This window comes from Aquarana catesbeiana, linkage group LG10 (assembly GCF_042186555.1).
Source record: "Aquarana catesbeiana isolate 2022-GZ linkage group LG10, ASM4218655v1, whole genome shotgun sequence".
Taxonomy (NCBI): Eukaryota; Metazoa; Chordata; class Amphibia; order Anura; family Ranidae; genus Aquarana; species Aquarana catesbeiana.
This window is the reverse complement of record NC_133333.1, coordinates 1,909,089-1,921,697: the sequence shown is the minus strand read 5'-3', so window position 1 is coordinate 1,921,697 and position 12,609 is coordinate 1,909,089. Positions and strand designations below refer to the sequence as shown.

Genomic DNA, 12,609 nt, shown 5'->3' with positions numbered 1-12,609 from the left:
ATGTGGAGGAGGGGGAGGGGGCTCAGCACAGGATAAATGGCGGGTCTTACCAGTCAGAGGATCTCCAGGCATCCCACCTCCAGCAGCCTTTTGTTCGGCTCCCCTTCCTCCGCCGACATGCCTCCTGCAATCACATATATACACACTGCAAGGAAAAGATCAGCCTCACTTCCACATGATTATGATGTTGCTTGGCAACAGCCAATCAGGGTACGCTGTGTATATCAGTGATTGCTTGTCATTGCTTTCATCCTCCATCATGTAACTGCAGAGAGACAGAGGAAGCCACCCCCCCCCCCCCCCCATCAATAAATATCACCTGTACCAATCACATCCCAGATATTACATCTACAGTCCTTACATCTGATTGGTTCCTATGGGCAACACAACCTCTTTTCCATCATTTTACATTCAACCTTCTCCTTCACAGCTCAGTAGGGATCAGTATGGTAGTGACATCCTCGTTCCCCACTGTCACTCTGTGTCCTGTACAGATGACCCACAGAGCAAACCCCCACATTTCTGTGTCAGGACAACCGAATACCAGCACCATGTGATGGCTGACAGTGCAGAGGTCATTGGAAAACTGATCCTGGTCCTGACGATAGTCCTCTCCTCCAAACACTGGTGCTGGCAATAGTCCTCTCCTCCAAACATTGGTCCTGGCAAAGGTCCTCTCCTCCAAACACTGGTCCTGGCGATAGTCCCCTCCTCCAAACATTGGTCCTGGAGATGGTCCTCTCCTCCAAACATTGGTCCTGGCGTTAGTCCTCTCCTCCAAACATTGGTCCTGTCAAAAGTCCTCTCCTCCAAACATTGGTCCTGGAGATGGTCCTCTCCACCAAACACTGATGCTGGCGGTAGTCCTCTCCTCCGAAAATTGATCCTGGCAAAAGGTCCTCTCCTCTAAACATTGGTCCTGGAGATGGTCCTCTCCTCCAAACACTAGTGCTCACGATAGTCCTCTCCTCCAAACATTGGTCCTGGCGAAGATCCTCTCCTCCAAATATTGGTCCTGGCAAAGGTCATCTCCTCCAAACATTGGTCCTGGAGATTGTCCTCTCCTCCAAACATTGGTCATGACGATAGTCCTCTCCTCCAAACATTGGTCCTGGAGATGGTTCTCTCCTCCAAACACTGGTGCTGGCGATAGTCCTCTCCTCCAAACATTGGTCCTGGCGATAGTCCTCTCCTCCAAACACTGGTCCCGGTGATAGTCCTCTCTTCCAAACATTGGTCCTGGCAAGGGTCTTCTCTTCCAAACATTGGTCCTGGCAAGGGTCCTCTCCTCCAAACATTGGTCCTGGTAAAGGTCCTCTCCTCCAAACATTGGTCCTGGCGATGGTCCTCTCACCTCCAAACATTGGTCCTGGCAAAGGTCCTCTCCTCCAAACATTGGTCCTGGAGATGGTCCTCTCCTCCAAACACTGGTGCTGGCAATAGTCCTCTCCTCCAAACATTGGTCCTGGCAAAGGTCCTCTCCTCCAAACATTGGTCCTGGCAAGGGTCCTCTCCTCCAAACATTGGTCCTGGCGATGATCCTCTCCTCCAAACATTTGTCCTGGCGATGATCCTCTCCTCCAAACATTGGTCCTGGCGATGGTCCTCTCCTCCAAACATTGGTCCTGGCAAAGGACCTCTCCTCCAAACATTGGTCCTGGAGATGGTCCTCTCCTCCAAACACTGGTGCCGGCGATAGTCCTCTCCTCCAAACATTGGTCATGACGATAGTCCTCACCTTTAAACATTGGTCATGACGATAGTCCTCTCCTTCAAACATTGGTTCTGGCGATAGTCCTCTCCAAACATTCGTCCTGGCAATGGTCCTCTCCTCCAAACATTCGTCCTGGCGATGGTCCTCTCTCCTCCAAAAATTGGTCCTGACAAAGGTCCTCTCCTCCAAACATTGGTCCTGGAGATGGTCCTCTCCTCTAAACACTGCCGCTGGCGGTAGTCCTCTCCTCCGAAAATTGGTCCTGGCAAAGATCCTCTCCTCCAAACATTGGTCCTGGATATGGTCCTCTCCTCCAAACAATGGTGCTGGCGATGGTCCTCTCCTCCAAACATTGGTCCTGGCGATGGTCCTCTCCTCCAAACATTGGTCCTGGCGATGGTCCTCTCCTCCAAATATTGGTCCTGGCGATGGTCCTCTCCTCCAAATATTGGTCCTGGCGATGGTCCTCTCCTCCAAATATTGGTCCTGGCGATGGTCCTCTCCTCCAAACATTGGTCCTGGCGATGGTCCTCTCCTCCAAATATTGGTCCTGGCGATGGTCCTCTCCTCCAAATATTGGTCCTGGCGATGGTCCTCTCCTCCAAATATTGGTCCTGGCGATGGTCCTCTCCTCCAAACATTGGTCCTCGCAAAGGTCTTCTCCAAACATTGGTCCTGGAGATAGTCCATAATCCATGTCCTTAGTCTGCTTGTCTTCAGCAAACTGTTTGTGGACTTTCTTGTGCATCATCTATAGAAGAGGCTTCCTTCTGGAATGACAGCCATGCAGACCAATTTGATGCAGTGTGCGGCGTATAGTCTGAACACTGACAGGCTGACCCCCCACCCCTTCAACCTCTGCAGCAATGCTGGCAGCACTCATACGTCTATTTCCCAAAGACAACCTCTGGATATGATGCTGAGCACGTGACCTCAACTTCTTTGGTGGACCATGGAGAGGCCTGTTCTGAGGGGAACCTGTCCTGTTATACCGCTGTATGGTCTTGGCCACCGTGCTGCAGATCAGTTTCAGGGTCTTGGCAATCTTCTTATAGCCTAGGCCATCTTTATGTAGAGCAACAATTCTTTTTTTCAGATCCTCAGAGAGTTCTTTGCCATGAGGTGCCATGTTGTACTTCCAGTGACCAGTATGAAAGAGTGAAAGCGATAACACCAAATTTAACACACCTGCTCCCCATTCACACCTGAGACCTTGTACCACTAATGAGTCACATGACACCGGGGAGGGAAAATGGCTAATTGGACCCAATTTGGACATTTTCACTTAGGGGTGTACTGACTTTTGTTGCCAGCGGTTTAGACATTACTGGCTGTGTGTTGAGTTATTTTGAGGGACAGCAAATTTACACTGTTATACAAGCTGTACACTCACTACTTTACATTGTAGACAAGTGTCATTTCTTCAGTGTTGTCACATGAAAAGATAGAAGAAAAGATTTACACAAATGGGAGTGAGGGGTGTACTTACTTTTGTGAGATACTGTATATCAAGACTAAACCCAGAGGGGTTCTGGGACCCCCATACATGAGGAGGAGGTACCGCCAGACCCCTATATTTCATATATTGGGTGAGCACAAAAACACTCTGTGATGTCCAACAGATATAGGATGTAACTTTATTGGAATATTTTTACACATTGATGGCTACAGTCGCATAAACTTATAAAGTTTCCTGTGGTATCACACACCCTCAATATGCGCCCCACTCGTTACTCTGAAAACATCGATATGCGTTGACGTCTTGGGGCTGAGCAAAAAGGCTTCTCTGATGCAATCAACAACTTGCTTGGAGACCGATGGTCGGCCTGAATGTCCCTTTCTCTGATCACAGATTCATCCTTTCTCAATTAAATTGCTGTACCCCTTCATAATGGACTTGTTAGTAGGCGGATCCACATTAAATTTGTGCTTGAAAGCACGCTGCCAAGTCACAACACTGTTTGTTTTAGCAAATTCCAAAACACACCAGATGTGACGCTGTGCGGTGAGCACCATGTTGGATTTCGCTGCCCTCTGGCAATGGGAGGCGTATAGAAAGATTCTGCAGGAAAAAAAAAGAAATATTTTTAGTTATTGTATCTGCGGTCACCATATCTGTAATGATATTCCAATAAGTTATAAGTTTCTATAACTACTTGAAATCAAGGAGTGTTTTTGGACTCACTCTGTATATCCAGACTAAATACGAGGACTCTGAGACCCTCATATAGGGGGAGATACAGCCGGGACCCTCATACTTCAGATATATATCAGACTAAACACAAATGGGCTCTGAGACCCTCATACAGGGGGAGGAGGTACATCCAGGACCCCCATACCTGTTGGCAGGATAACCCCGTTATGCCGCATACACACGATTGGAATTTTGGTCGGAAAAAGATATGATGGCTTTTCCGACGGGATTCTGCTCAAGCTTGCCTTGCATACACACGGGTCACACAAAAGTTCTCTGAACTTTCAACTATCAAGAACGCAGTGATGTACAACACTACGACGAGCCGAGAAAATGAAGTTCAATGCTTCCGAGCATGCGTAGGAATTTGGCGCGTTGGAATTGCTACAGACGATCGCATTTACGGATAGGAACTTTTTCCGACCGAAAAATTGAGAACACGCTCTCAATCTTTTGCTAGCTGGAATTCGGGCAGCAAAAGTCCGATGGAGCATACACACGGTTGCATTTTCTAACCAAAAGCTCTCATCGGTCTTTTGCTGGCCGAATTTCCGATCGTGTGTACAGGGTATAAGAGTGATAAACTGGTGGGAATAGTTCTGTCCATCCGCCTAGAGGGAGTACAAGTAAAGATGACAGAAGGGCAGAGCTCTCCCTCTTCATTGATGAAAGGAGAGCTTTTCCTGGCAGAATCACAGCCAGCGATGCCGTATGGAAGCCATGTGACTGTCACCATACTGCAATCCTCCAATAACGCCTTCATTCTGCACAATTCCCAGGGGAGACCTGAAAAGGTGCAAAGCAACGTGGGTGTGTTGGGGACATTTGGGGCCACAGTTATGGGTAGATGATGTTCTATGGAGGAGAAGGGAGAACAGAGGACACCACACTCTAATAAATTTTATGTCGTCTCCAACAGCAATTTCCACCCTGACTGCAGCAATCCTAATGTGCTCCTCACCCGATCCCTAAAGAGGAGTGTCTTCCCTCCACTATCATTACTGCAACAACAAATCTGCCATAAGACATCATTTAGGGTGGAAGTGCGGTCCGGCTGTGCTGTAGTGTTAGGAGGTGACCACATTTAAATACCACACACCATGAGATATCCAATATATTGCTTGTCAGCAGGAGGGAGGTCACATATATGTTTTCTTCAGGGGGACTGATAACAAGACTACCTGCCAGTGGAAATTGCAACTATGAAAGCAAAAGATGTTTCCCTGTTTCTGGAAAAGACATATCTATCTCTAAAGGAGGAGAAATGATAGACAGACATACTGACATGCAGTATTGATGGGTGGAGGAAGAGGGGCGGCAGCAGGTTATTTACCTGTATCCTGCCATACATGACTGACGGAAGCATGAGAGACACACTGCTGAGGAGGGAGGAGGAGGAGAAGGAGGAGGAGGAGGAGAAATAAGGAAGGACCACTGAATGCTGGAGGACGACATCACACTGCACACAGATACAACGTATATAGAGAGAGAGATACAACGTATATAGAGAGAGAGATACAACGTATATATATTTTTATACAGAGAGAGATACACTGTATACAGAGAAGGACACTTGGGTGAATTCAGGACTTGGCTGCACTTGGACCCCCATCGTTACCCAACGCCATGGAGCCCGAGGAGAACGAGAAGGAAAAGGAGGAGAAGGAGAAAGAGATGGTAAAGGAGGAGAAGGCGAAAGAGATGGAAAAGGCGAAAGAGATGGAAAAGGAGAAAGAGATGGAAAAGGCAAAAGAGATGGAAAAGGAGAAAGAGATGGAAAAGGAGAAAGAGAAGGAAAAGGAGAAAGAAAAGGAAAAGGAGAAAGAAAAGGAAAAGGAGAAAGAAAAGGAAAAGGAGAAGGAAAAGGAGAAAGAGAAGGAAAAGGAGAAAGAGAAGGAAGAAGCTCCCCTGAAGCCCCCTGCCAATGAGAGCACCAGCCTGGTCCATGGACCTGCTGAGAAGAAGGTAGGAGACCCCTGACTCTATTCTATTACATCTACATAATGTTACTAACATATACCTGGCACCAGAGGGGGGCAGAACTGCTGTCCAATCACATGCTAGCTGTCATTTTTGCATTGTGGTGGGAAGATGAAAGGTGAAATATAAATGGGGGTTGCGGGTGACATTGATAATGTCTCACACTACTCACCTTATTCATGAGCAAAGAGCATTGCCCATAGCAAACAAATGAATGACCTTATACTGACGTAAGACCAGCACCAGGATAGACTCTGATTGGCTGAATGGGCACCTAGCACTTCTTTCACTGCTTTATGGAATAATTGTTTAGGTCAGTCGTTGTCCCTAGAAAATCACTATAAAGCATCTGGAGTGAGAACCAATCACTCCCCCAACCTCATTTCTGAGATAATCTGATTGCATGGAGTCACCTAGTAACTGCAATACAGTGAGGAGGTTCACCCGCGTGTCACTGTTGTATGCTGCCTGGTACACCAGGACGAGGTACACTGGGGTCACATTTAGGGGACAAGAACACTGGAGGGGGTGGGGATCAGACTTGGAATATACATTGGCCCAATCCAAAGCTTCTTACTTCCATACAAATCTTCCTCCTGGCTATTATAATGCACCAGCCCGCTGACACCCCCATTGTCACCATTACAACACCCACTTCATAACCTGTACTCAACAATGTGACATCAGTAACACACCAACAACCTCCGAGAGATATACTCCCGACATAGTGTCCCTCCTCACAGAGATATACACCAGACATAGTGTATCCCCTCCCAGAAATATACACCCAACATAGTGTCCCCCCTCACAGAGATATACACCCAACATAGTGTCCCCCCTCACAGAGATATACACCCAACATAGTGTCCTCCTCACAGAGATATACACCCGACATAGTGTCCTCCTCACAGCGATATACACCCGACATAGCATCCTCCTCACAGAGATATACACCCAACATAGTGTCCCCCCTCACAGAGATATACACCCGACATAGCGTCCCCCTCAGAGATATATACACCCAACATAGTGTGTGACAGACCCAACCAGGACAGGGGCTTTTGGAGGGAACTGCAGGGTGGCCTCTTGCCTACTGACTATGGGCCCTGACTTTTAAAGGAACACTACTCTTTGGGAGGGGTGTGCCTGGGGGACCCTTGAAGTGGACCTGCTTTGGATTCAAATCCATGTCTCCCCAAAACACACAGACTCTTGGGACTGGAGGTTCCATATACATATTTGGGGCCTCTATGCCCAAATCAGCAATGACTGTAGATGTTAATGTAATTGGCTCAAACCACTGGGGTCCCCTGCCATAATGTGTTTATTGCAAGAAGATTTCTCCCATAGTGCGCCTCCTAAGTGTTAATTGGATCACCTATTGTTTCTGTCTGTCTCCTCATCTATGTGTTTATACTTGTAATAATGTGTATTGTACAGTACTTTGTATTCACGGTTGTAGGTGCCGAACAGTCTGGTCACCTAGGCTGGTTTAGCTGCATAGGTGATGCACCGACAAAATTGTGTTTTTGGCATATTGCTAAAAGAAGAAAAATGCTGAAAATTGCGCAGTAGCGGTGGCCACGCCGCCAGGTTCCGCCCATTGCCGGGTGTCATCCTGGCGGCTCATGGTCCTGTCCTCCCCTCTCTCTTCCTCACAGAGCAGTGTTCTCCCTGTGTCAGGGAGCTGAATTGCCCAGGCCGTAGTAACAATGTCCCGCCTCCTGTGATAGACAGCACACTGATACAATGCCGGGACATTGAATCAGTGTGACGTGATCACCGGAGATGGGACATTGTTACTGCAGCCGGGAAATTCAAATCCAGCTCCCTGACACAGCGTGAGATCACTGCTCTGATCCGGGCATAGGCAGGCTGATTCTGAGAAACACTGGTGAGGCCGCACTGATCTCTTGTATCATATCAGCAGTCTCTGACCATCTCCTGTATCATGTCTGGTAGAGGTGCATCAAATGGAAATGTTGTTAATACTATTAGCAGTGTGTTTAAGTTTAAGTAGGAGATTGCAGACATGATACAAGAGATGGTCAGAGACTGGGGACATGATACAAGAGATGGTTAGAGACTGAGGACATGATACAAGAGAGAGACTGATGACATGATACAAGAGATAGTCAGAGACTGTGGACATGATACAAGAGATGGTTAGAGACTGTGGACATGATACAAGAGATGGTTAGAGACTGAGGACATGATACAAGAGAGAGACTGATGACATAATACAAGAGATGGCCAGAGACTGCGGACATGATACAAGAGAAGGTTAGAGACTGAGGACATGATACAAGAGAAGGTTAGAGACTGAGGACATGATACAAGCGATGGATAGAGACTGATGACATGATACATGTGATGTTGGAGACTGATGACATAATACAAGAGATGGTCAGAGACTGAGGACGTGATACAAGAGATTGTAATAGACTGATGACATGATACAAGAAATGGTTAGAGACCGAGGACCTGATACAAGAGATGGTCAGGCTGAGGACATGATACAAGAGATGGTTAGAGACTGAGGACATGATACAAGAGATTGTAATAGACTGATGACATGATACAAGAGATGGTTAGAGACTGAGGACATGATACAAGAGATGGTCAGGCTGAGGACATGATACAAGAGATGGTTAGAGACTGAGGACATGATACAAGAGATGGTCAGAGACTGAAGACATGATACAAGAGATGGTTAGACTGAGGACTTTATACAAGAGATGGTTAGAGACTGAGGACTTTATACAAGAGATGGTTAGAGACTGATGACATGATACAAGAGATGATCAGAGACTGTGGACATGATACAACAGATGGTTAGAGACTGAGAACATGATACAAGAGATGGTCAGACTGAGGACATGATACAAAAGATGGTCAGAGACTGATGACATGATACAAGAGATGGTTAGAGACTGAGAGCATGATACAAGAGATGGTTAGAGACTGATGACATGATACAAGAGATGATCAGAGACTGTGGACATGATATAAGAGATGGTTAGAGACTGAAGACATGATACAAGAGATGGTTAGAGACTGAGGACATGATACAAGAGAGAGACTGATGACATGATACAAGAGATGGTCAGAGACTGATGACATGATACAAGAGATGTTTAGAGACTGTGGACATGATACAAGAGATGGTTAGAGACTGAGGACATGATACAAGAGATGTTTAGAGACCGTGGACATGATACAAGAGATGGTTAGAGACTGAGGACTTGATACAAGAGATGGTCAGACTGAGGACATGATACAAAAGATGTTCAGAGACTGAGGACATGATACAAGAGATGGTTCGAGACTGTGGACATGATACAAGAAATGGTTAGAGACTGAGGACATGATACAAGAGAGAGACTGATGACATGATACAAGAGATGTTTAGAGACTGTGGACATGATACAAGAGATGGTTAGAGACTGAGGACATGATACAAGAGAGAGACTGATGACATGATACAAGAGATGGTTAGGGACTAAGGACATGATACAAGAGATGGTTAGAGACTGAGGACATGACACAAGAGATGGTTAGAGACTGTGGACATGATACAAGAGATGTTAAGACTGCGGACATGACACAAGAGATGGTTAGAGACTGTGGACATGATACAAGAGATGTTAAGACTGAGGACATGATACAAGAGATGGTTAGAGACTGAGGACATGATACAAGAGATGGTCAGAGACTGAGAACATAATTCAAGAGATGGTTAGAGACCGTAGACATGATAAAAGAGATGGTCAGACTGCGGACATGATACAAGAGATGGTCAGAGATTGAGGACATGATTCAAGAGATGGTTAGAGACTGTGGACATGATACAAGAGATGGTTAGAGACTGATAACCTGATACAAGAGATGGTTAGAGACTGTGGACATAATACAAGAGATGGTTAGAGACTGAGGGTATGATACAAGTGAGGTTAGAGACTGAGAACATGATACAAGAGATGGTCAGACTAAGAACATGATACAAGAGATGGTCAGAGACTGAAGACATGACACAAGAGATGGTTAGAGACTGATGACATGACACAAGAGATGTTTAGAGACTGTGGACATGATACAAGCGATGGTTAGAGACTGATGACATGATACATGTGATGTTGGAGACTGATGACATAATACAAGAGATGGTCAGAGACTGAGGACGTGATACAGGAGATTGTAATAGACTGATGACATGATACAAGAGATGGTTAGAGACTGAGGACATGATAGAAGAGATGGTTAGAGACTGTGGACATGATACAAGAGATGGTTAGAGACCGTGGACATGATACAAGAGATGGTTAGAGACCGTGGACATGATACAAGAGATGGTCAGACTGAGGACATGATACAAGAGATGGTTAGAGACTGAGGACATGATACAAGAGATGGTTAGAGACTGAGTACTTTATACAAGAGATGGTTAGAGACGGAGGACTTTATACAAGAGATGGTTAGAGACTGATGACATGATACAAGAGATGATCAGAGACTGTGGACATGATACAAGAGATGATCAGAGACTGTGGACATGATACAAGAGATGGTTAGAGACTGAAGACATGATACAAGAGATGGTTAGAGACTGAGGACATGATACAAGAGATGGTTAGAGACTGAGGACATGATACAAGAGATGGTCAGACTGAGGACATGATACAAAAGATGGTTAGAGACTGTGGACATGATACAAGAAATGGTTAGAGACTGAGGACATGATACAAGAGAGAGACTGATGACATGATACAAGAGATGGTTAGAGACTGAGGAGATGATACAAGAGATGGTTAGAGACTGAGAACATGATACAAGAGATGCTTAGAGACTGATGACATGATATAAGAGATGATCAGAGACTGTGGACATGATACAAGAGATGGTTAGAGACTAAGGACATGATACAAGAGATGGTTAGAGACTGAAGACATGATACAAGAGATGGTTAGAGACTAGAGACATGATACAAGAGAGAGACTGATGACATGATACAAGAGATGGTTAGAGACTAAGGACATGATACAAGAGAGAGACTGATGACATGATACAAGAGAGAGACTGATGACATGATACAAGAGGTGGTCAGAGACTGATGACATGATACAAGAGATGTTTAGAGACTGTGGACATGATACAAGAGATGGTTAGAGACTATGGACATGATACAAGAGATGGTTAGAGACTGAGGACATGATACAAGAGAGAGACTGATGACATGATACAAGAGATGTTTAGAGACTGTGGACATGATACAAGAGATGGTTAGAGACTGTGGACATGATACAAGAGATGGTTAGAGACTGTGGACATGATACAAGAGATGGTCAGAGACTGTGGACATGATACAAGAGATGGTTAGAGACTGAGGACATGATACAAGAGATGGTTAGAGACTGTGGACATGATACAAGAGATGTTAAGACTGCGGACATGATACAAGAGATGGTTAGAGACTGAGGACATGATACAAGAGATGGTCAGAGACTGAGGACATAATTCAAGAGATGGTTAGAGACTGTGGACATGATACAAGAGATGGTCAGAGACTGTGGACATGATACAAGAGATGGTTAAAGACTGATGACATGATACAAGAGATGGTTAGAGACTGAGGACATTATACGAGAGATGGTTAGACTGAGGATATGATACAAGAGATGGTTAGAGACCGAGGACATGATACAAGAGATTGTAATAGACTGATGACAGGATACAAGAGATGATTAGAGACTGAGGGCATGATACAAGAGATGGTTAGAGACTGAAGACGTGATGCAGGAGATGATCAGACTAAGAACATAATACAAGAGATGGTTAGAGACTGAGGACATGATACAAGAGATGGTCAGACTGAGGAAATGATACAAGAGATGGTTAGAGACTGAGGACATGATACAAGAGATGGTCAGACTGAGGACATGATACAAAAGATGTTCAGAGACTGAGGACATGATACAAGAGATGGTTAAAGACTGTGGACATGATACAAGAAATGGTTAGAGACTGAGGACATGATACAAGAGAGAGACTGATGACATGATACAAGAGATAGTCAGAGACTGTGGACATGATACAAGAGATGGTTAGAGACTGAGGAAATGATACAAGAGATGTTCAGACTGCAGGCATGATACAAGAGATGGTCAGAGACTGATGACATGATACAAGAGATGTTTAGAGACTGTGGACATGATACAAGAGATGGTTAGAGACTGAGGACATGATACAAGAGATGTTTAGAGACTGTGGACATGATACAAGAGATGGTTAGAGACTGTGGACATGATACAAGAGATAGTTAGAGACTGAGGACATGATACAAGAGATGGTCAGGCTGAGGACATGATACAAGAGATGGTTAGAGACTGAGGACATGATACAAGAGATGGTTAGAGACTGAGGACTTTATACAAGAGATGGTTAGAGACTGATGACATGATACAAGAGATGATCAGAGACTGTGGACATGATACAAGAGATGGTTAGAGACTGAGAACATGATACAAGAGATGGTCAGACTGAGGACATGATACAAAAGATGGTCAGAGACTGATGACATGATACAAGAGACGGTTAGAGACTGTGGACATGGTACAAGAGATGATCAGAGACTGTGGACATGATACAAGAGATGGTTAGAGACTGAAGACATGATACAAGAGATGGTTAGAGACTGAGGACATGATACAAGAGATGTTTAGAG

General features: G+C 45.2%; 2 protein-coding genes and 1 long non-coding RNA gene across 4 annotated transcripts in view; 1 reads left to right on the top strand and 2 right to left on the bottom strand.

Moving 5' to 3' along the window:
• PHC2 (polyhomeotic homolog 2) overlaps nucleotides 1-266 on the bottom strand; it is a 93,403-nt gene extending 93,137 nt beyond the window's left edge. For both annotated transcript variants that reach the window (XM_073601439.1, XM_073601440.1), the window contains exon 1: nucleotides 51-266. The gene's annotated coding sequence lies outside the window, so the exon portion shown is untranslated. The remainder of the gene's footprint in view (nucleotides 1-50) is intronic.
• Nucleotides 267-3,337: 3,071 nt separating this feature from the next.
• The window catches only part of LOC141110206 (uncharacterized), a 193,716-nt gene continuing 184,444 nt past the window's right edge, over nucleotides 3,338-12,609 (bottom strand). The window contains exon 3 of the long non-coding RNA XR_012236259.1: nucleotides 3,338-3,776. This is a non-coding gene — a long non-coding RNA (uncharacterized lncRNA). The remainder of the gene's footprint in view (nucleotides 3,777-12,609) is intronic.
• SLC2A1 (solute carrier family 2 member 1) overlaps nucleotides 5,098-12,609 on the top strand; it is a 160,434-nt gene continuing 152,922 nt past the window's right edge. The window contains exon 1 of the mRNA XM_073601436.1: nucleotides 5,098-5,873. Within this exon, the coding sequence (XP_073457537.1) occupies nucleotides 5,535-5,873 (339 nt within the window). The 5' untranslated portion in view covers nucleotides 5,098-5,534. The remainder of the gene's footprint in view (nucleotides 5,874-12,609) is intronic.